Source organism: Cryphonectria parasitica, assembly GCF_011745365.1.
Source record: "Cryphonectria parasitica EP155 unplaced genomic scaffold M406scaffold_2, whole genome shotgun sequence".
NCBI classification, from domain to species: domain Eukaryota; kingdom Fungi; phylum Ascomycota; class Sordariomycetes; order Diaporthales; family Cryphonectriaceae; genus Cryphonectria; species Cryphonectria parasitica.
The window spans coordinates 5,185,570-5,208,592 of record NW_024468910.1 but is presented as its reverse complement, the minus strand read 5'-3'; the positions used below and the strand labels follow the sequence as shown (position 1 = coordinate 5,208,592).

Here is a 23,023-nt window from a genome sequence, read left to right as displayed (position 1 = left end):
GTTACGACAAAAGACATGGCCCTCTTGGGCCAAAATGATTATAACCCAAGTCAGGTTGGTCATCATCACGTAATTGGTCCCTTCCTAACCCCCTCCTAACCCCATCCCTCCCGAGCGTATTGTCTCGGGGTCCGTTCCCGATGCGGTAGGTCGCGTAGTACAGACAACGGAGGCGACCACGCGAGAACCCGGGAGCTGAGGCCCGAAACGTCCCACATAAGCCGTGCGCCGCAGCCACCGGCATGTGGGTTGGGCCATGCTCTCGTCGACAGGCAAGACATTTTGCTCTGGGGCAAAAACACAGAAGGAAAACCGAGTTGAGTCGGGCTCAAATGCTTGTGTGTGTGTGTGTGTGTGTGTGTGTGTGCGCGACCTAGACAAGGTGACAAAAAGTCTCAGTGGACGACCCGAAGCCAGCAAAAAGGCTCCCGCTGCTTGAGTTGTCGTTGCACGGCATGAAACTACTAGATACCTTTGGCAAGGAAGACTCGAAAATGCTAGCGCCCAAATATGATTGGCAGCACCAATACGGCCTCGTCACGAGGCGGAAATGAGGCGGCGAGTCTGTCGTGGCCCGACTCGCTGCAGTTGTTTTGCATTCGCTAGAGTTTCCGATGCGTTCACTAACACGAGGTCTTTCTCCTCCTCCATCCCGATATTGGCTGGCAAGCGGATGCCTTATCAAAACTTCCTTGGCCTAACCTCATCGCCCATCCACGCCCAACACGACGTTACCAGTCTCAATAAACCAAGTGAATGGCCGGGCTCTTCAAAGGAGACGAGGCTTTCAGGAACACAACAGACGCCAAGCAGGCTAGGCATGTGAGGCACAGCACTGAGATCACAGGGACAGTATGCAGTAGCAAGGTGAGACTAAACGCACTCCCAAACAAACGAAAGTCGCCGTCCCAGAGTATTGCAAGTAATGTGGGTGGTGGTGGTGGTGGTGGTAATAATGATGGAGGTGGTGGCGAGCAGACTCGTCATCCGTTGCCAACTCATCATTCCTACCCAAGTCTGACATCTCACTGGTAATTGGCTGTGTTCTTCATAAGTGTTTGGTGAAGTGAGAGAAACCACGCCAGACGTAGAGTGATTCGCATTATAGTTCTGACACTTGTCCAAGATGAATGAGACGGGACGGAGCGAGATTTCGAGAAAGAGGGGGTGGGGGATAGGGCGTGGTGGTAGGCAGAATGATCGTCTTAAGGAAAAGATGAGAAAAGGTGGCAATTTTCTAAGTGTTCAGTTTGAGGCACACCCCGTCGATAGGCAAAAGTAACCCTCTGCGAATCGTACCAAGGTCATACGTCACTTGACCTTGTCTTCGCCTACGGAAGAAGCGGAAGGCATTATGAGGTTGTCGCGAGACACCAATCTCCGGGAGCTGTGACAATCATGGCAGACATGCATGAAGTCAGCGCCTGCAACCTCAAGGTAAGGACCCGACGACGATGATTGGCGAGCCTCGTCCAGGACTGGGGCGGCCGAGGGTGAAAAGAGGGGGGGGGGGACAGTCCGAGCTCACGACGTGGCTCACAGGCCGTCGCCATCATATCCCCAGTGTCCCCTTACAACCAGTTTGAGTACCAAGAAAGGTGATGGAATTTGTTGTGTGGACCTTAGCCCCTGCTTAGACACGGGCCAGCTTGACAGCGACTGGTCAGACGAGTGTCGTAAAAACGTCCACTCAGCGCTTAAGGCCACACGGTTATTTAAGATTGCAAGGCTGAAAAAATAGATGAACTGCCCAACCTTAGAAGACGTCAGGGACCATCTCGAAATTGTGACGCCGTAATTTTGACAGATTGCTTTGGAAAGCGGGGCGAGGGCTTGTCAAAGGTGCACTTCCCTGGCGCAAGCACGGGGCGTGCACCAGAAAGATACCGACGTCAAATGCACTGTGACTGGCCGGTAGGTTTATCTCTCCCAGGTTGCATCTGCGTGGCACATGGGGTAATGACACTATAACTGATTAAGAAACCGAATGGACGGGGGAAGACAGAGAGGAGAGGGCAAGCTTGGGGGCAGGGAAATGTGTTCCATGTGACCCAAGGTGGCCAGCACGGCACGGCGGCCTGTTTAGGGTTGGGGGCCTCTTGCAAGGGCCTTTGTGTTGATCCCAATCCTCGTTTTCTCCTGCCGAGGATTTCTGCTCCATGTCGTTGCAGCAAAATGCAAGTCACTGCGACAGCATGACAACATTGGGGCCCATCCCAGAGCCGAATTTCTGGCCAACCCACAGCTCGTGCTCCTGTGACCCACGACGTGCAGGTGGAACGAACGCGTCCTGTTGGCCAGAAAATGGCGGATTGTTTTTTCAGCCAGTAAGGAAATCCGGCGCCTCTCGTCCAACCGAGTGAACTCCACAGGGACGTGTGTGATGTTGAGGCCGCAGAGCAAGGCCAGGGGCAGGACGGAGGGCCGGCTGATGATCGATGCGACAAAAGACCCTTTCTTGCAGGTGACACTGCAACTTGCCGAAGGAAATCCGCATAGGATGCAGGGGGTCAAAGATCGGGTGTGTTTGAGTTGAACGTTGCGGCATTGCTTCTTCGACCAGCAAAGCTCGCAGCAGGCGGACATGTGCCACCACGAGTTTAGGTAGGTGTGGTCGGGCCTTAAACTTGATGTTGCCTCTTCTCTCTGCAGAACCCAAACGGTGCGAATGCTCCGGGATATGATAATAGTGCGGCCTCATCAAGAGATACTTGGGGGAGAAGAGCAGAAGGGCGAGCTCAGGTTGCAGTAGTGTGTCCGTGTCGCAATGGCAGGGCGGAAGTGGACTGCCGCTGTTTCGAAACCAGCGATAGCCGCAAGCTGCTCATTCATGCTGCCCTCTGCTTCTTCTGCAGGATGCATATCATGACAGTAATATTGATCCGCCGGTACCCGATACTCTTGTGGGCGATGATGAGACGTGCTTCCCTATTCTGTACAGTAACAAGAGATGATGGCACGAGAACCGGGCTGGTAGCCCGTATCAAAGCTACTGTCAGTCGGAAAACACGTCCGGCCCTCGCTATTTTTCAAAATGACGACGTCGTCGGTGGGAGAGATGGCAGACCGCTCCAGGATGGGGTTGGACGTGGCGCAGAGGAACAAAGAAAAAAGCAAGATCTTTGACGGCTATGGCGTCCGTCCACGTGGGCTCACCGACATTTCCGGGAGGGCAGAGGAGGAAGAAGGAGGATGCAAAAAAAAAAAAAAAAGCTGAAGCTGCGTCACAGTGGCGGGGTTGCGTCGTTCCTCTCTTGTGCGAGTCCCATTGCAGGTCAGATCTGACATTGCAGCAAGCATTCGTCTCTTGTCTGGGCTGGCCTGCATTGGCGCCCATCTGCGTCTGGCAAAGGAGAAAAGGGGGAGAAAAGATGCGGGTGCGGCCTCGGTGAGAAGTAGGCATTTGGTAGGGTTACTGTACACCTCATTATCCGATCGTGTCGAAACACACACAAACATACGGTGCAGCAGCAGAGACCAGACTGGACACCTTGTCCCTGTGCGTGAAGGCAGTGATCGGCGATACAAGGAATGATGACCAAAACGGTGCATTCTGCTAAACAGTACAGTCGCGTCGAGTCGAGCGTGTATGTTATGTGTTTTGTGCTGTGCTGTTGTTGTGTCGGAGCCTGTTTCCACCAAGGAGCTCCAGCGTCTACCGTAGTACTGTAGTATAGTACAGTTAGCTGTACGGTAGAAGACAGGCAGCGGCTTAGGCAGTGACGACGCTATGAGGTACTTGTGGTGCGGTACCGTACCAGGCGTACCTGCACTGATGAGTGCGCACTAACATACAGTGTCCTGTACAGTATAAGTACAGTGACACACCCACAAACAGACGCGCAGAGCTTGGGAAAACAAGCTCATCGGCGCTGCCCAGGTATCGGGCCCAAGGATACACCTCGCTTGGAAGGTTCGTAGTCGGTGAGGGAGGTCGCTGTGTCCTTGAGGTTTTTGATATGGAAAGTGGAAAGGAGCTGCTCACGTGCTGCTGTTGGCTTCGGTAACGTTCTCATGCACAGAGTATATTTCTGTAAACTGGCGAAGTTTACCCTTGACAAAGACGCACGGTGCGAGAAATGAGGTCTTGTTCCAGTGGGGGCACGCGTCACTCTCTGGGTCTACCTTTCAAGCACCGTCTAACCAAGAGAGAGTCTTCTGTAGAAGTTGTTTGCCGTCATGGACAGGGGATCCCTCGTCGTTAGGCTGCTCGACCTGGCTGGGTGACGATCAAGCAACTTTTTTGTTGCCCAACTTCTCCTGGGGTCATCCTCAGCGTTCTGCTGTCCAGCACACGAAATGCTTGTTGAGAGTACACATCTACCATAGTACATAGGTATTTTGTGGACGTATGTGAGTGGGTGTGGGCGTGGGTGGGTGGAGAGAATTAAGCGCATCCTTTCTTAAGGCTCTTTAGCAGAACAATGATGTGATCTATCTAGTATCTAATCGTGGCCTGATTGAGATACTGAAGGGTCCCTGAAGGCTATCGTTTTGGAGGGCCCAGAGTGCTAGGTAAAGAAGGGCCCTAAGTTCTCTCGGCTGGCCTTGCCCACACACGTCTTGGGCAGACCTTGCGGACGTCAGTCAAGCACCCTCTTACTATCGTACTTACGGTAGAAGGGGGGAAAAGGCCGGACCCCCCCTTCCCCAGCGCCAGCCATCCTAGTCGAGAACTTCTAAGAGCTGGGCCTTGGTCACATACTGTGGTACTGTGATTCATCTTGGGTTCACACCCCCGCTCACGCCCACACCACCTCCATGATAGCTGAAAGGCACCGCCTCTGAAGGTGGCCGCGGGTCCATACCTCGACGCATCTATTGCCAGACATTACTACTGAGTTCGGTAGTATACTTGTACATAGTAATATGGAGTACCGTACGCAGGACTGCAGCTCATACTACTGTATACACGGAGTGGAAATCGATGGCAGGAGAGAAAATTTAGTCGGGCAAGGGCAGGGGGAAGCTTCTTAGAGAAGTGGGTCCCGACCCCACCCAAGGCTGCTGATTTGAACCAGTGACATGTCGATAAAGAAGGCAGCACCCGCCCCTTTCTCTCGTCCTCGAATCATCTTGCACCTCTCGATTTTCCCCCTCTCGTCCCTTCCCCCCCATCTTGCCTACTGGCCGCCCGCTCTTCAACTTGTGCTGCTACACCTAGGCCCTGCACTGCACTGCCACCTCTCGTCCTGCCGGCCCCGCCCTCAACAACCTGACCAATTGATACTCATTCCTCAGTTTTTTTTTTTTTTTTTTTTTTTTTTTTTCCCTCACGTTCCAGCAGCACATCAGTCAAACAGCCTTTTTTCCTGCCCGTCCCCTAAGGTGCAACACCAACCCAACCCAGCCCTGCCCAAAGGCCCAAACTACCCAATCATCATCCATCTTTGTGACCGAATCAGATCGCTTCATTCACCATTCTTTTTGGTGCTCAGTGCGTACCGCGTCCTGCATCTCATACAGAACGGACGGTCGCAAATTATCTGATTTGGGATCATTTTGACTGAACTGGGCGCCGTTTATTTCACGGAGCAGGAGCAGGAGCACGAAACTGTTAGAAACAAGAAGGGCAAAGAAAGCAAAAAGACGTGATAGTCAAAAATTGTCAACCAAGTAACCTCCAGCAACATCAAACTCTCTCCATTGTAAGTCGGCCACCTCATCACCAATCATCATTTGCCATTCATAATTATATATATCCAATCATGGACGAACCTCATTTCACCTCATTGTCGTCTCATCGACACATGCACAATCGTTGGGCTCGTGAATAGTGGGCGGGCCACTGAGCTGAATTCAGACTGCCGCAGGTGTCGAGAGCTTCGAAGGCGCTTACCATACACACGCGCACACACAGCACACAGCATCGACCCGACCAACGAGGTCAATCCATCAATCAGCCGTTCTTTGCACCAGCTTTCTTCATCGCCACCGTTATCGGTTGGGTAGAGAGTTTCGTATCCATACTAGCATATCCACCACGACCAGACTGCTATCGCTATCGGATCTGCTGCCTTGTTGGGGCCAATTTCAACTCGACTCTCAACTCAGAAACTCAAAACAGGCAGATACCGAGAACAAACCACCCGGCTCCGCCCTGAGGTCATCTGTTCGCCAATTGGTCCCTTGATCCTCTTCGACAAGGCTTTGCCCTTCAAACTCACCTCACCCACCATTGGCTTCCGTCAGCGCGGGTCGACAGCCTCAAGTTCCAATCACAAGCAAGGATTTGCGCCCACCGAGTCCAGGGTCCAGAAAACCATCACGCCTCAATCAGCATCCCAGCGCCAACTTAAACTAGTATTCTTTCGAACTTGGAGTGCTAACGCAATTTTTCTTCTAAGAGAAAAAGGTAATTCCTATTTTCATCCGCCTGCTCACGTCTATACCCCTCCGAAGGAAAAGAGAGAAAGACAAGAAGAAAAAAGCCTCACGACTTGATTTCCCCCACCCTCCTTGATGTGCTGGCCATGCATGACTGTGGTCTGTCTGTCTGTCTGTCTGTCTGTCTGTCTGTCTGTCTGTCAGGTCAGCAGTGAGTGCCCTCGGCTCCCCGCAGGTTGGGTACTGCTGCGGCGTCAGAGATCCGTGTCAAGCATGTAGGCAGGCTGGTCAGGTCCAAGGGCCTGCATGATGGCTGCTGTTGCATCGCGCTATGCCACAAAGGGTCTCAGCCCCCGGCCACTTGTGATTGTGGTCTCCGATGCACCTACTCAAGAGATACTCGGTCTGCAGAGGAGAGAGACAGCGAGAGACACACAGGCATCCAGCCAGACAGGGCAGGCTTGCACCGGCTTACTCGGTCGGAGGGAGGTCGAAATTGTGAACAGCACAGCCCCTGCCCCCCCCCCCCCCCAAATTCATCCTGCTTCAGCACACAAGTCTAGCCAAGTGGCTTCAATCTCTCGAAACCTGGCAACAGTATGTCCTGGACCTGCTGCACATACATGTCCTCCTGGTCTGGCCACTGGTCACACAATCCGCCACAGCAAAGCAGGTACTGGCAGCACGGCCCTCCTCCGTGTACCTTTTTTTGTGTTGTTTGGTGTGCCTGCGTGTGTGGGCCCCCTTGACACAGCCCACTAGCCTGGGTTGGCCAGCCAGTCACCGCCCCAGCGCATTCAGGAATTAAAAGCGAGTGGGAGCACCTGGCAAATCAGCTAACACCATCTCTGCCCAGGCCTTGCAACACCCTGAAGAGTGTCCTCCATCGACGCGACTACTGAAGACCTATCATCATCGCGAACTTCACTTTCATCCTCTCTATTGGCCCTGGCATCGATCCCGTGATTACTACCGCCTGCGGAGCCTATTCTGCAGCAATCTCGACGTTCCCTCAATCAACTGCGCTGCCTGGGCTTTGTTCCTAGGGGCCTCTCGAACATTGAGCTATATTCGACAGTGGCCAGCTCTGGATCCACCGTATTCAGCCTGTGAGTGAGTGTGTGTGTGTGTGTGATTTTAACCTGGCCCATCCCACCATAACCCAGTCTCCTTTTCCTTATTTACCCTCTTCACACCTCTTCGGCGTGGTCACTCAGTATTCCCGCTTCAGTGCACCACTGCAACCCGAATGGAGCCCACTTTCCTGCTCGTCGTGCAGGCTATGCTCAGTCGTGTACTTTGAATCCCGGGCCGATACGATCTTGTTGCCTCAGCACAAACTCATTCTCTCCCTCAAGCCACCTGTGCGACACCTGTTTTTCACTGTGCAAATCATAGACAAAGGCCCAGTTGCATTTTGGGTCCTGTCTGAAACGAGCAAAGTACCAAAGCTGACGCGGTGTTGTTTTCTTTCTATAGCTCAGGCATTAACAATTTAGAGCCTAAAAAGGTCACCCCCGCGGCACCAGGTCTTCCCGACAGGCCCCTCTCTGATTTATTGTTGACGTGAGATACAACGGTACGTTCCATCGTTAGACCCCTCCTCGCTTCGTTGCCCCTCTTCAGATCTGCCCAGCTTTCGGTGTCATCGCCTGTGCCAGTACACCACACACCCTTTTCCAAACCCCTCACCTATGCACCCAAACGCTCGGGTTTAGTGCCTGGATCGAGCCCTCCCCACGGGTGAATGGTCTGCATGTGCGGCGTGTCGGCGCTTGCGGTTTTTTTTGTTCCCGCATCCCGTATTCTTCCTTTTCTCCCTCTCCACATGCAAGCGTCAGCTTCATCCTACACTGTGCAAAAGTCATTAAGGCCATGCTGCAGTTGGGGTGGTGATCTCCGGTTCGGGGTTCCCTTCAAGGCCCACGTCAAGGGTGTTCATTACAGCCCTTCACATCACACAGCATGCGCACCCGCCTTAACCCTGTTCTTCGCTGCCCTCCTCTCTGTGCTAGCATCCTGCTCCAGGTGTTATGTGGTCGCGGCCGCCCAGGTGAAGCAGCAGGCTGACGGGCAGTGGGTATGGGGGCTGGGTGGGTGTGTGCGCTGGCCAAAGGCCCTGCATGCATGCCCTCCCTCTCAACAGAACCGCAGCGCGGTACTACACCCATGCATACCACACCCCCCCCCCCCACCAAAAGTTCTTGGCCACCAGCTTCTTTATTTTCTTCTCCAAGACCCTCGGACCTGCTGTCGCCTCATCTATGTTAGGGCTTGCGACCTGCCGATCAGAATAGTGTCGGATCGCGGGTTAAGCTGGCTTACATGGTGGGCCTGGCTCGTGCATAGGCTTGTTATGCATGCCAGCGCATCAAGTGGGAGCCCAAGGCACGAAGATGCACCCCTACCACTTACCTCATCTTTGGCCCCCTCGTCCCATCCTCCGAGATCCCGGCCTATATATCTGATGCCCATTTTGATGATGATGATGATGCAGAGGCACTAACGAATACCAGTGGTTGGATAGATCACACGAGTCAACCATCAAGCGTACCATCAGACTTCGGGGTCAGGACCTTCTATAACGAGATATATTTTTTCGAATTTTTACTTGGTGAGCTGTTCTTCCCTAGGAGCTCGTCGCCTCGGCCCGCAAGCAAGTCCATCGTGACAAGCTCTGTTTCCAGTCAGCTGTGGGGGGCTTGCCTGCAGCGGGTCCTTCTCCTCCCAGGTTGATATCGGCCCAAGTGCCATCCTCACGTGGTCTCGGTAATCGAGGTCCTATCTCAGGGTATCCTTGGACTCTGAGCCACTCACCTGTGTTCGCCCTGCGAGTACATCAACTTGCATGTGCCGTGGTGCAGCCAATTGCGCAAGCCTGGCTGCGACTTTGACAACTGCCAGCGCATCCACGCATAGCCCATAGATTGGGTACGCACACTAACCCGACTCACGGGTGGTGCAGTGACGACAGTCCTCCGATTCAGCCTAACGCGCTATACCTGGGGTCCCTGTACGGCACGCATATCGCGAGGGTCCTCTTTTTAACACCCGGCTCCCTCCACTGGATTCACACACACATACCACATACAACAGACGTCAGGCTTATAGTTCGACTCGACTCGACCCGCGATCTGCGTCCTTAACAACAGTGTATAATTTTGTTTCCCCGCGTGTCTGTGGACATATTCTGCGGAGCCAGTCCTCACAGATTCAGGGCCCTGCGATTCACAGCAGAGAGCTATTCAGCAATACCCGGCAAGAAACATGATGGAGTACGCGCAATATCAGCATAACTCGCAGAACTCGCAACCTCACATCACGACGGCGTATCCCACCTCGGCTAGTACCAACACTATCACATCGCCGCAGAGCGCACATATCCAACAATCACCAGTCCTTCCGTCACAGCAGGGAACAACCCCAACTCAGAACCACGCCATGTATCAACAAGGATACGGTATGCCGCAGGGCATGTCGTATGCAGTTCCCGGCATCCAAGCCGCCGCTATGGCCGCAACGGCGGCCGCCTCCGGCTCAGGCTATGCGTACCCGATGTCCTCGGAGACAAATATGCAGCAGACATCCCCTCGGATGGGCGTGAAGGGCGACAAGGCGCGGGACCCGCGGTCACCGCAGCAGATGAACAGCCTGCCCCAGAGGAGGATGAGCCAGGTCACCAGCCCTGGCATCTCAAATCCGCAGACCATCATGAACCACACTGCTGGCCGGAATGCTGTCGCGCCTCCGGTTCCCCCGGTGCAACAGCCCCAGTCGCCTGAGATGCCACAAGGCGGACAGGAGGAGTCACCCCTCTACGTCAATGCCAAGCAGTTCCACCGGATCCTTAAGAGAAGAGTGGCGAGGCAGAGGCTGGAGGAGGCGCTGCGGCTGACCAGTAAGGGCCGAAAGCCATACCTTCATGAGTCTCGCCATAACCACGCCATGCGCCGACCTCGAGGTCCTGGTGGCAGATTCCTGACGGCGGACGAGGTTGCTGAGATTGAGAGAAAGAAGAACGAGAGCGCCGAGGTCAACAACGAGAACGATGAGGATGGTGGCTCTGCAAAGTCGGGGACCAAGAGGAAGTCCGTGGCCAGCTCGGACACGTCCAACAAGAAGGCCAAAACTGACACGGACAGCCTAGGGGATGAAGATGAGGATGAGGAATGATGGAGATGGTCAACAAGATCAGTCCTTCCTACCGCTCGTTGAGCAAAGACACACGCTCTCTCTCCCATTCTCTCCTTTGTTCTCTTCACGATCACGAATGTCACGACCACACGCACAAAGAGAAAAAAAAAATTTTAAAGATTTCGAATACCCACGGTCTCTCCGCATCTACGGCATATGATGTCGGAGATTCCACCCAGGTTCTCGGCGAGGAATTTACCATGGGGTCGGTTTTTCCGGGCTGATTCTCCTTCCCGACTTCAGGCAATATTTGCCGACCACTCTTTTTCAAGGCCAAATCATGAAGATCTGGTCATGTCTGTTTTTTATTTACTTGCCAAGCATGGGCACAGCTCTCTGCAGAAAATTGGTCGGCACTGCGAAGGGTGGATGGATGGATGGATGGATGGATGGATGGATGGATGAATCACGGTGAATAGGGATTGGGGATGGGGTTGTTCGCGGATAGCGGATATGGTAAAGGGGATACGACCTGTTTCAGATGGAATCTTTCCTCTCTTCTTCTTCTTCTTCTTCTTCTTCTTCTTCTTTTTGCCAAAGACTGCATGGATGACATCATCACCTAACGAACCCAGAAACAAGTTGAAGGATACCCCCAAAGTTTGTTGCCTTATATCTTACTTTTCTGTTCCCTCTGCTATACTTTCCGAACTTTTAACATCACTGCGGCGTGCTCTCCTCTCCTTTTTTCTTACTCTACTTCGTGTGTCTACCTTTCTACCTTTTTGATGATGATGTGATGAATCGTTGGCGGGTTATGCTTTACTTCGGAAGATCTGGTCTGGATACCGAGCGATGGAAAGCGAAAGAATGCTGTTCTGATGATTTGCTTTTTTTTTCTTGCCTATTTTTCCTACTTGTATCGCCCGCCCACTCTTCTTCTTTTTCCTCCTCTTCTTCAAGGAACGTGGTCATGATGAAACGCAACCCAAACATAAAGGAACCAAAAAAAAAAAAAAGGTCGAAAACCAAAAAGCCAAAGAAGAAAAAATGTCACCAGACAGACACGCACACACATGCGCGATACTGCACACGCACACAGCAGATAAACCCAACGGGCACACCGTACTCAAAATAACGGGCGCTGGTATCGACCTCATGTGAAAATTCGATACCAGAGACGCACGAAGGAATGTTGTTCATTTTTAGGTATATTTATTTACATAAGAAATTGTCTCAAGACGGAGATTCAAATCTTCTTTTCAGGAGGTAGAGGTCGTGTCGTGTCTCGAAGTTGTAATGTTTCTTCAAGGAATTTACGGAATCAACATCAATCGCCTCTTGAACAGCGCTTCACATTGCTGATCCTTCACCCTTCCTAATAAGTTCTGTATCCTGACCAGCTCCACCAGTGCATAGGGGCAGCACTGAAGTCTCTTGAACACCGTCGTCACTGGAATCCACCAATAGGTTGGTTGTATTGTAAGCCTGTTGGGCTCGTCAGCAGTCAGCTCCTCACTCGTGCCAACCAAAACTTACAAGGATGACCCACCACTGTCCCGCCACTACTTACCTAAGCAAAGCCCCACCAACGCTGAACCTCACCACACCTTTCTTACCTCTTCAATCGCTCATCTCGTCTTTGCTACACACACGCGCGCGCGCAACACACCAGACTCACTTCACCTTCCCAAGAAACGAAAGCAATCCTTCAAAAAACGATACACACTCTCTCTCTTCCCTCTTCTTCTTGGCAATACCGGATCGGGCACGGGATATTCATTCTACGCTCGAGGTTTATTGGCCCATTTGGACTTTGCGTATTCTGCCTCCTCCTCCTTCCTCCTCACAAGGGACCGAGCTACTGTCTCCTTTCCCCTTTCCCATTCGCCGAGGATTCACCACCAGCATCACCATCACCATCAGCAGCAGTAGCAGCAGCAGCAGCAAGCAAGCAAGCAAGCAAGCAAACGAGCGAGCAGATTCGTGGTCGGCAGGATGTTGTTCTTCAGGTGAGTTGGTGCGGAGTCAAAGCATAGGGGACGGAGGATCTTTCCCCCCCCCCCTTGTTTTTTTCCCTCATGGAAGCCCTGTGTGAATCTAGAGCCGTGTCTTTGTTTGTTCTGGCTTTGGTAGATGAGTTTGGGACGGGATGGGGTGAGGAAGTGACTGGGAGGCGGAAGAAGGGCCTAGGGCCAGAGAGTTCTCTCTGCATTGAAAGAACGCTGGTGTTGTGGCAAGAGGAGGGGAAAGGGATCAGAATGCGGATGCTCCGAAGGGGATGAAATGCTGCTGGGGCCCGCGAGTGCGTCTGTCAAGGAAGGGGTGGTTTTAAAAAGGAGAGGAGGAACCGCGGAAGAGAGGGAAATGTGCCTTGAAGTCGGGCATGGTGGCAGCAATCTGGGGGGAAATAACTCTTGACATCCCTCCATCAACTGAAAATCTTGACTAACCCTCTACTCTTTCCTCCTTCGCCCCACCAGCTTTTTCAAAACCCTCATCGACCAAACGGTAACCGTCGAGCTCAAGAACGACATCAAGATCACAGGCACCCTCAAGTCCGTCGACCAGTACCTCAACATCAAGCTCGAGGACATTGCCGTGCAGGAGGAGCTCAAGTACCCGCACCTGAGCGCCGTCAAGAACGTCTTTATCCGGGGGAGCGTCGTGCGGTACGTGCACCTGCCCAGCAGTGCTGTGGATGTTACGCTGCTGGAGGATGCCGCGCGGAGGGGTAAGCCTTGTTTTCTCTCTTTCTCTCTCTCTCCCCCCACAGAGTGACGCGTTTCAGAGTGTTTTTGCTAACCAACCACCCTTACCACAGAGGCTCAGAACCAAGCTTCAAAGGCAAAATGAGCAGCTTAGAGAACAAAAGGCCTTGGAAAGAGCGCGGGCGACATCATCGTGACCTGATCACCCCCCTTACAGGGCGGACCATCTAGAGAAACGTGTCTGTTGGTGATGTAGGGCTCGAGGTATACGGCATTGCCAAATGGTTTTTGTTGACTTTGGGGGAACGGCGAGGTGGTGGGTGCGGGCGAGGGGAAGATTCCGATTGCTAAGGGGCAGCGGGGATAGTGATGAGATCTGAGAGGTTTTTTGGTGGTGCCAGATGATGGTGGCCTACTTGTTACTGAGCATAGGACGACGTAAGCGTACTGGGCCTGCGGACACGAGAAAATACCCAGAGTAGAAGGCAAGAAAAAGGAAGAAAGAAAGAAACAAACCACGCCCAGAAACTGATCTCTTGCAGAACGATTCTGTGAATTTTGCGCTTGGTGCGCTTCGAGTCAAATGTGCATTGATCTCTCGATTGACACGATTTCCAAAGCCTATCATCATGAGGGTGCGAGAGTGCCTTTCCTGGCTATATAATCCAAGAAAGCCTCACTGGCGACCGTAGTCATCACTACCAATGCACTGCACCGCCTCGTCCGTCTTTCCCATCCCACATGGCGACCTTATTCTTCTCTTGGGCACGTCTAGTTTTCTCGCCCTCCTCCTTCTCCTCTTCATCCTCATCCCTGGCCTCCCCATCGGCGCCCTCCAGCGGTACATCGTCCTCCCCCTCCCCACCATCCCCTCCCTCCATAACAATTCTCAACACACCTCCCCTCCGCCGTTCGCTCAGCCACCGATCCGTCCAGCCCTTCATCCTGCGCCTGCTAGGCTCGCTGCCCACATTCACCGTCGGCACAATCTTCTCGATCCGCAGCGCCATGACAAACAGCATCAGCTCCCGGAAGCTGCTGTGCTCGCTGTAGGGCACGCCGAAACACATGGCCTCCCGCGAGCTTCCCTGCTGCGGCACCAGGTCGCGCGGGCCGAAGCGCGTGCGCCACGCCGGCCCGTGGAGGATCTGCGTGGTCGGCACGGAGGTGGGCGGCGTGTTGGCCGTGACCTGGGCTGCGGACCCAGACCTACCGCCGTTGTTGGCCAGGGACGGTCGATAGTTCCAGCCCGAGGGGCGAAACCCGATGACGCGGCCAAAGTGCGGGCGGTAGTGGTCTAAGTACTCGGCGAGCGTCTCGGCGCGGATCTCCATCAGCATCTGCATGTGGACCTGTGCCTCGTGTGGATTGTTGGTCATCAGGCTCGTCAGCTCCGGGTCGCCTAACTGTGAGCAGATCCGGATCTTGGCCGGACTGGCAAAGATCTTAGTCTTGAGGGCAAGGGCGATGACTTTACAGATTCGCTCTTTGCCGATGCTGTAGGTACCACAGACGACGAGGAGGCGGTTGCGGTTGGCCCTGGCTTGTTGGCCCAGGACGCTGAGGGCGTTGGGGGGTGTTGTGGCCGTCGCTTCGGCTTGCGCAGGGGCCGCCGAATCGGAATCTTTGGCGTCGGTGGCCTTGTCGGTGGCCGCGACGAAGAATCGGCTTACGGTATCGTTATTTCCGATGCCTTTACCCTCGCGCCGACGTAGAACGTTGTGCCAGTCGGTCTCGTTCTCTTCCCTGAGCGTCGAGTCCAGCTCAAGGCAGAGCTGGGCACATGCTCGGATCACATCCGTCTGTGGCGGGAACGAGTACCTTGGGTTGAGATACGTTGTGTCGAGGTAGCACACGTCGATCTTCTGCTGCTTCATCTTCCCCAGGGCGTCAACAGTCTCCGGCTTCAGCTGGGGGTGCTCAATGTGGGCAGGACAGGCCCGGAAGTCGCCGCAGTGCAGAATGCGTTGCACCCTGTTCTTCTCCTTGGAATTGGCGTGGGCGTTTGGGCTCAAGACGGACTTCTCGAAAAGAAACAGAGAGCTCCCTGGGCAGTGGTTGGCAGGTATCATGGTCACCGAGACTCCGTCTGTCCCGGGCACAGGGACCTTCTCCTCGAACTCTAGCTCAACGACGTACTTCTCTGCCGTCTTGAGCTGTGACTTGACGAGACTCCCAGTCACCCTGCTGCAATATATTGGCCCGTGGGTCCAGTTCGCCGTCAGACCGATGTAGTGGTCGCTGTGGAAATGGCTGAGGAAATACGCACGACACCCCTTCACGGCGCCATAGCGGAATGCATCCACGCAGATGTGAAAGCCGGGCATGATCTTGTAGAACGGGCAGGTCCTCTGGTACGCTGGCTTGCCTCGAGAGGCATTCTCGGCTGCCGCTGCTGTAGCCCATGCTGCGTCCTCAGCATGGCCCGACATCAATTTCGAGAAGGCAGAAGCAGACCCGCTGCCGGCACCTGGTCCTCCTTCACCGATCGATATCGGGTTTGCCTGGCCCGGGCGAGCGACGGCAGCACGAGCGAAACGCTTGCCTACTTCTGGCATCGAGACGAGAACCTCGTCCTCTTGTTTGATCTCGGGCTTTGATCTCGGTTTTTGCGACTGCGGTGGAGACCCTAGGGGCTTCTTGGAGGGCAGCGGTGTCGGATTGCCATCCAAGCATGAGTTGACATGAACCGTAGCTTCATCTGGTGTGATGCCGACGAGGCTGGCACTGCATATTGGACAGCTCTCAGTCATGCCATCATCCTCCATGAGCGTCTCAAACCCATCATCGCAGCTGTCGACACCGGCCTCTTCGGCCTCAAGCCGGGCCTGTGCCTTCATGAAACGCATTTCACGCAGCTCTTCTCCCTCGAACGAGTCATCGTCCAACTCGTCGTCCAGGTCGTCGAACTCGCCGTAGTCTCCATTCGTCGACATCTCGTGTTTCAGTGGGGGCGGAAGGGTTTCGCAGGCTGGGTCTTCTGGGGCAGGCGCAGGGGTTAGATCTGGCCCCGAGGGCTCCTCATGCGCAGACGTGGTGGGTGTGGTGGTGTTGGTGGTGGTTTTCCATACTGCCTGCTCTTCTTCTGCTGGATGTTTCACGTCCTCATCATCTGCCTTTGGCACGCTGGATCGTATATTTGGCATCGTCTCATGGTCCTCCTCCTCTTCCTCAGAGTCCGACGAGTCGTCCAGGAATGGCCCTTTGAAAGGCTTCTTCTTAGGGAGCGGAGGCTTGGATCGCGGCGTCTCCTCGAGCTGTGGCTTTACTTGTCTTTCTGAGGGTAAAGGCTCTAGACTATTGTTGAACCCATCGCTAGCGTCACTCAACTTCCTCCTCTTGCTCGGCACCTGTGCTTCATTGTACCTCTCTTCTAGCGCCGGGTCGTTGGCCCCATATATATCGTCGTCGTCATCTTCATTTGAACGGGGCTGCTGTACCACTGATGGGGTATCACCATCGATGAACATTGACTCCTCGGGGCGATCGACCTTGTGGAAAAAACTGAGGATGCTCTTATTCGTGACGCTGTCCCGCTTCTTGGGCGTCTTGGACAAGGCAGGTCTGGGCGCGGGGCGCGCCGGCTTGGATGCTCTACTCGTTTTGGCGGGCGCCATCGTGCATAATTTTGTCGTGGTTCCTTTCGGTTGTGGGGTGGGCAGAAGAGGTACCGCATGGAGTGGTTCAAGACAACAAAAATGAAAGGAGAAGCAACTGGTTAGCGGAGCACTCAGGCCAAGAAGGCGGCACACAACTCCTCCCCATGACAAAGATCAAAGCCGAAAAGTCGTGACGTTCGATGGGGTTGACGCGGAACGCTTGGGCCACCTCTTTACGCGAAGTCACGCGGGCGATGCAGTACAGCACTACTGGCGCTAAACTGGCTGCCTATTCATACTAAGCTAACAGTCGAGTACACCGTAAATACAACAGGGCCTGCGAGTGTCCACTATACCCCTAACCCTGCTGTCTGGATATCATGTAGTCAAACCACATACAAGCTGGCCTGAGATATACAATCTCGCACGCACACTCTCTTTGCTTTTGGAGACTTGGACACAAACCGCAGAGTACGAGCTTATGCTCTGTAGGTCTGTAATACACTGTGGTTTATTTCAAAGAGAGAAGCAAAGAAATTACATTATACCTTGTTCAAGACAAAATCAAAAGCAAATACAAATTTGTGTAAGCATGGCGATGTTGCTGACAAGAATTAATTACTTGCAGGTAATTAGGCGACATGTCAAAAACTTGGCTGAAATTTACAATTCATCCTTATGAGGATACCTATATCTGCAGATATGAATGAGGTGCTAGGGGAGAAGTTCAATTGTTTCATTCAAAAGAAGTGGCATCGATCCCAGGGAATGTCGTAGGTAAATTATTTAATTGCCCATGATGCTCCGCTGTGGTGTTTAGGTTTTCTGTCCAGAATCATGGAACAATTCGGATTGCATACCCGACCTACCTTCCAGCATGCAGCAAGAGGTCAGCTCCTCCTCTCCTTTGTGTGAGACCGATATGGTGGAGGGGAGGGCACGGAGAAGAAGGGGGTTCTTGAGTGCATGCATCAGGGTGGTTGGGAGCCACAGCGGGGGGTCGGTGCACATCACCCTCGCTCCAGTAATCACGAACAATTTAGATACATACATGCAGAAAATCAATACTCATGGAAGATGTGACATGGGAAAATATTCAAACCACATCATGAATTGAGTCAGTAAACAATTAGCAGTCCCGAGAAGCATGTTATACGGTAATTATGTGATCCTTTCTGACTCAACACAACCTCAAAGCAAACTCATGAAGCCATTACCTTGTCCAAAGAAGAAGAACAGGAAAATGAACAAGCAGTCACTTGTCATAAATGATAATCTGTATATCAAGGGGTGTTTTCCCCTCTTTGCACCCCTAGCCTCCAGCCACAATCAAGGCTCTTTGGAAGAGTGCACGTGTGTTTGCAAAGGGATGTGTTAGAATCAGATGTTGCAATCCCTTTAGGCAAAGGTATGGTGAGACTCCTATATTCCCCCTTAGCATAACATGCAGTGTATAGAAAAGAACATGAGATGTATTTCTTCAATCATGGTGGAGACAAAGATAAAACCACAATCCCTCCCCCCCCCCCCTCCCAAGACCAATGCCAAAGAATTTCCTTTTCTAAACCAGGTGACCAACCACCCTGAAGTTTACCATCACTTCTGAGAATACTATATAACGGGCCAAAGGTCCTGTAGGAATTACAATTGTGTAGAAAAATGCAAGAAGAGCCCAACACATATGCACACTTATACTTGCACTTATAGTTACACTTTTTCACCCTCTAGTAAAACCTCGTCATCCTTTTCGTTACAAGTTCTAGCGAGTGGACGACCCTGTTGTCCTCTCTGTCTAAATGACAGGATGGCCCCCAGAGCCAGCACCGACGAGAGTTTCTTCCTCTTCCTCCTTCATCTGTTCCTCAACCTTCTCTCCAACATCACCACCCTCACCCACGTTTATGACGCTCCCATCATTACTCTCCCCAACATCACCCTCTCTGGCGTCTACGCAGCCGACTTCAACATAACCATCTACCGCCGCATCCCCTTTGCCGCCTCTACCGCCCCACCCAACCGCTTCAGTCCCCCTCAACCACTTCCCCCCTACACCAATTCCTCCTCTTCCTCCCTTCAAATCTACAATACAAACCAGACCCTCCCCAACTGTCCCCTCCCCGACGGCTCCGGCTCCGAGGACTGCCTCTACCTGGGCATCTACACCCGTCCCTGGAACGCCAACGACACCCTCCGCCCCGTCGTCGTCGTCTTCCACGGCGGCGCCTACATGTACGCAGGCAGCGCACCCAGTCTCAACCAGCTCTCGCCCTTTGGCTACCCAGCCCTCAACGTCAGCTCCACAGACAACAACTTCGTCCTCGTCTACCCCAACTACCGCCTCGGCGCCCTGGGCTTTCTTCCCGGGCAGGCCATGTACGATGACCCGCAAGCCGCCTTGAACCCAGGGCTGCTGGACCAGCGGGCTGCCCTGCAGTGGGTGCAGAGCCACATTGCCAATTTCGGCGGCGATCCGCACAACGTCACCATCTTTGGGCAGTCGGCCGGCGGCGGGTCGGTGATCGCACATGCGCTCGCCGCGAATGAGAAAGGCAGCCGCAGCAGCAGCAGCAGCAGTAGCAGCACTAACAGCACCAGCGGAGGAGGAGGAGGAGGAGGAGGAGAAACTCTATTCAGGAGGGTCGTAGCAAGCAGTCCCTTCTGGCCCCACACCTACGCCTACAACGACCCAGAGGCCGAGGCCGTCTACGATGACTTTGTAACCCTCACAGGCTGCCGCAGAGGCGCCCGTCCCAACTCCGGCAACGGGGCCGAGGTCAGCACGGTGGAGTGCATGCGCAACCTCGACCTGCGCATCCTCACCGCCGCGAGCGCCGCCCTCGAGAACGCGTACATGTACCCCGGCTACGTGTGGGCGCCCGTCCTCGACGGCAGTTTCCTCACCCAGACTCTGACCTCGGCGGTGTCGGCAAGGACTCTGAACGCGGACCTGGTGTTTGCCCTGTTCAACGCCAACGAGGGCGAGAGCTTCGTCGACCCGTCGCTTCTCCTTGATGATAGTTTGGATGGCATTGGCGACGGCGCGGATGGTGGGCTTGGTACCGGACCATTGCCTTACAATGGCACCGCCGCTGGGTTCGACGCCTGGCTTGCGGATCTCCTGCCGCGCCTCAATGCGACCCAGACGACTGCCGTGAAGCAGCTCTACCCGGCCGAGGGGACCACGGACGTTGCGGGCTGGAGCTGGAACACGACCTTTGGGAGGGCGTCGTACCTTTATCGTGATCTGGTGCTGGCCTGTCCCGCGTACTGGATAGCTTCTACAGCCCCTGGGACGGGCTATTTGGCGCAATGGACAGTTCCGCCTGCAAACCATGTCAGTAAATGTTGTTGAGGGGTCTTCTTCTTCTTCTTCTTCTTCTTCTTCTTCTTCTTCTTCTTCTTCTTCTTCTTCTTCTTCTTCTTCTTCTTCTTCTTCTTCTTCTTCTTCGGCTAACCTGCATACCAATCGAATAGGGGAGTGATGAGCCCTACCTTTGTTTAGAACCTGGGTACAGCACCCTTTGTTTGGTATGTACAAGGCCTTCTTTCTTGCTTCTGCATACCTTCTCCTCCCCTCTCTTCAAGCTATGAATTGATGATGGAATGAATATGAACCACAGTGGAATACCATCGACACCTCCGATCCAACCCAGCTCCTGCGCTACTACGGGTACACCGGGGCAATAGCAAGTTTCTTTGAGACTGGCGACCCAAACGCCCACAAGGTGAGAGAACGTGACCAGTCCCCGTTCAAAAGAAGACGACGAACAAAATTAACACTTCCTTGAAATAAAAATAGCTCACAAACGACTCCACACCCGGCGTGCCAGACCTGACGACCGGCCTACAGTTCATAACAGCCCCCGATGGCTTCCGCACCCAGTCCATGCCCATCTTACAGAGCAGGTGTGCGTTTTGGCTGGCGAATGCGAAGAGTATTCCTATTTAAGGGGGTGAAGAAGTGACTTAATCAGCCTCTGGAAGTTACTGTTCTCAATAGTCGTCGCATAATGAATGCATTACAGAAGAGAGAGCCTCAATTTGTTCAGGTATTCATCTGCTCTAAATTTTGATAAAAGCCGCTCGGCCCATTTCCTTTCTAAACCTCCCCCCCGAGGGTGCCCTCCGTCTAAGCGTGTTGGACACTTGTCACAAGATGCAGTACTCATTTGCACGATAAAAATAATCAAGAAAACATCCACAGAAGAAAAGAAAAGAAGAGGAAAAAGTAAATACATAGGTCCACAAGTCTCTTGCTTTCCGACAACATATATCGCTGCGTCTCGATCAAAAAAAGCGTATTCTCCCTCCATCAAACCCAGTTCATAAACTAATATAAACGAAAGGTAAACTCTAACAAAAGGCACGAGTCTCATTCATGCCGGGGGTGCTCTAGAAGTGGTGGCTAGGAGGGCTCGACACCTCCGGCTTGGTCGAGAAGATGGCTGCAAGCGCATCACGGACCTCGAACTCCTCCATCACGGCACCAAAGCTGGGTTGTTGCTTATTAGCTCACTGTCGAAGCCCTGGGAGACAAGGAAAGAGAGGGAGGGAGATAAAAAGGGGGAATTGGAATACGTACCCATAACATCGAACCTTGCTCCGCAGCTCCTCAGACAGCCTCGCGCAGTCCTTCTCGTTCAGCTCTCCCAGCCTAGGATGGCTGAGCACCATACCCCATGCCATGACCGGCGTGATTTCGCCGTCGAGATTCAGCTTCTGGCTCAGGTCAAGCAGCGTCGCCAAGTCGGCTTTGCTAAGCTCCCAAGTCCGCGGCGGGCCACCATCGACATCCATGGCCGTTGATGCCACGGCTGTCGTGGTCGTTGTTGTGTTCGTGTTCGAGCTCGCACCCCCCCTGCTGAAGTTGTGATTGACATTAGGACCGAAGCCGGCATTGTGATTGGGTTGGCCGGCGGCTGCCACATGGTTGCCATGTCTGTGGCCGAAGGGAATGTCGTTCGTTAATTCCGGAAAGGGTTCGGGAGGACAAGATGCCATGAGTGCGTGCCCACAAGGCTCAAGCCCGCCATTGGCGCTGGAACGCTCCAGTAACCAGGGCATGTGATCCATACACGGCCTCTCGAGCCTAGGTTGATTTCAATCCGCAGTCAGCACAGCGTTCCTGTCTGAAATTGTCACCGACTTTTTGGAAAGGCACATCGGTCGATCTCACATTCACTGGATCCTCGCGCCTCTGTACAGTGTAAGGGACGTCAATGGACCAGATCTTGGGGGGGGTTGGGGCAAGGGAAAGGTTAGGTGAGGAGGAGGATTTTCTTTTTCTGCTTTTGTTTTTCTGGTTTTTGTTTTTGTTTTTGTTTTATTGTGGGGGAGGAGTCAGATAGTCTTTCCGGGGGGTTCCGTACTTTAAAACAAAGTCAATGCCCGCCTGATCATAATCTACGCCTGGGTTGCGCTGCGGCCCAGGCGCTTGTGAGATCTGAGAGTGCATGCTGAGGCCAGAGGCCTGGGTGACAGGACTGAGGCCACCAGGCGATAGCCCTGTGCTTAACGCTGACCCCGGCGGCGGGGTGTACGCAGTATGCTGCGTGGAGACGGATGGGAATCCGTAGCTTGTAGAACCTGCTACAGATGCAGGGCTGCGACTGCCAAGGTACGGACCGACAGACGGGTTGCTGATGTTGTCGTCCATCATGGCGGCGGTAGCATGGGGTAGCGTTAGGCCATTATGCTGAAGAAGAACCTTCAGGGAGCGATTTTCCTCGGCCAGGCGTTCTTTGTCCTGGCTGACATTTGAGAAAATCTCCTTGAGGCGGAGCACTTCATCTTCCAAGGCCTTGATGTACAGCTCTTTGCGCTCTCGGTGGGTTCTGGCGTGGCGACTGGTCAGCATCCGGCGCGCGCGCGTCATAGCTACTCCCTAATCCCTATTACTTGGGCGCTGGAGCCAGCCGCTGCGGAGATGTGTGGTGCTTCTTACCTCTGGGCTTGCCTGTTTAATTCCTGCCTCCTTGTCAGAGCAGGCTTGCTATCGGGTTTTGGTCCTCGCCGTTTAGCCGGTTGCCCGTCTCTTGTCAACTTCTTGTCCGAAAGCGACTTGAGGAAGTTCAGGCTGAGGGGACTCGACTTGTCAGTCGGCGACGTTGCAGCAGTGGCCGTAGAGGTTGGCTGCTGCGATCCACCATATGCGATGCCCGTGCCCACTCCTCCAAACTCGTCCTTGATATTCAAGGGGGATACAGAAGACGACGCCATGCTAGCGCCGGGTTGATCGAGTAGCAAGAGTGC

The 23,023-nt window shown here is 53.6% G+C and overlaps 6 protein-coding genes across 6 annotated transcripts; 3 read left to right on the top strand and 3 right to left on the bottom strand.

The window, feature by feature from the left end:
- Positions 1-2,700: 2,700 nt before the first annotated feature.
- On the bottom strand, positions 2,701-4,664 carry M406DRAFT_75790 (uncharacterized protein; the record flags this gene model as incomplete). The annotated part of the gene is made up of 7 exons (XM_040925900.1): positions 2,701-2,928; positions 3,462-3,666; positions 3,768-3,786; positions 3,829-4,011; positions 4,145-4,320; positions 4,561-4,573; positions 4,616-4,664. The coding sequence occupies 7 exons, from the start codon at positions 4,662-4,664 to the stop codon at positions 2,701-2,703; spliced, it is 873 nt and encodes a 290-aa protein (XP_040780269.1).
- A 5,194-nt stretch (positions 4,665-9,858) lies between these two features.
- M406DRAFT_355256 (uncharacterized protein) lies at positions 9,859-10,532 on the top strand. The gene has a single exon (XM_040923122.1). It carries the CDS (start codon positions 9,883-9,885, stop codon positions 10,498-10,500), a length of 618 nt encoding a protein of 205 aa, XP_040780268.1. The 5' UTR covers positions 9,859-9,882; the 3' UTR covers positions 10,501-10,532.
- Positions 10,533-12,459: 1,927 nt separating this feature from the next.
- Positions 12,460-13,692, top strand: M406DRAFT_345059 (U6 snRNA-associated Sm-like protein LSm2; the record flags this gene model as incomplete). Its single annotated transcript, XM_040922033.1, has 3 exons — positions 12,460-12,473; positions 12,945-13,195; positions 13,286-13,692. The coding sequence occupies 3 exons, from the start codon at positions 12,460-12,462 to the stop codon at positions 13,315-13,317; spliced, it is 297 nt and encodes a 98-aa protein (XP_040780267.1). The 3' UTR covers positions 13,318-13,692.
- Positions 13,693-13,870: 178 nt separating this feature from the next.
- Positions 13,871-16,789, bottom strand: M406DRAFT_52389 (uncharacterized protein; the record flags this gene model as incomplete). Its single annotated transcript, XM_040924473.1, has 4 exons — positions 13,871-13,930; positions 14,018-14,763; positions 14,884-16,249; positions 16,298-16,789. The coding sequence occupies 4 exons, from the start codon at positions 16,787-16,789 to the stop codon at positions 13,871-13,873; spliced, it is 2,664 nt and encodes an 887-aa protein (XP_040780266.1).
- A 1,786-nt stretch (positions 16,790-18,575) lies between these two features.
- M406DRAFT_249798 (alpha/beta-hydrolase) lies at positions 18,576-20,720 on the top strand (the record flags this gene model as incomplete). The annotated part of the gene is made up of 5 exons (XM_040916637.1): positions 18,576-19,344; positions 19,393-20,109; positions 20,287-20,303; positions 20,392-20,496; positions 20,571-20,720. The coding sequence occupies 5 exons, from the start codon at positions 18,576-18,578 to the stop codon at positions 20,718-20,720; spliced, it is 1,758 nt and encodes a 585-aa protein (XP_040780265.1).
- A 470-nt stretch (positions 20,721-21,190) lies between these two features.
- M406DRAFT_240113 (uncharacterized protein) lies at positions 21,191-22,858 on the bottom strand (the record flags this gene model as incomplete). Its single annotated transcript, XM_040916113.1, has 5 exons — positions 21,191-21,263; positions 21,354-21,585; positions 21,658-21,860; positions 22,141-22,605; positions 22,716-22,858. Coding segments are annotated over 5 exons (1,116 nt in total), but the record flags the coding sequence as incomplete, so codon positions are not given.
- Between the last annotated feature and the right edge of the window lie 165 nt (positions 22,859-23,023).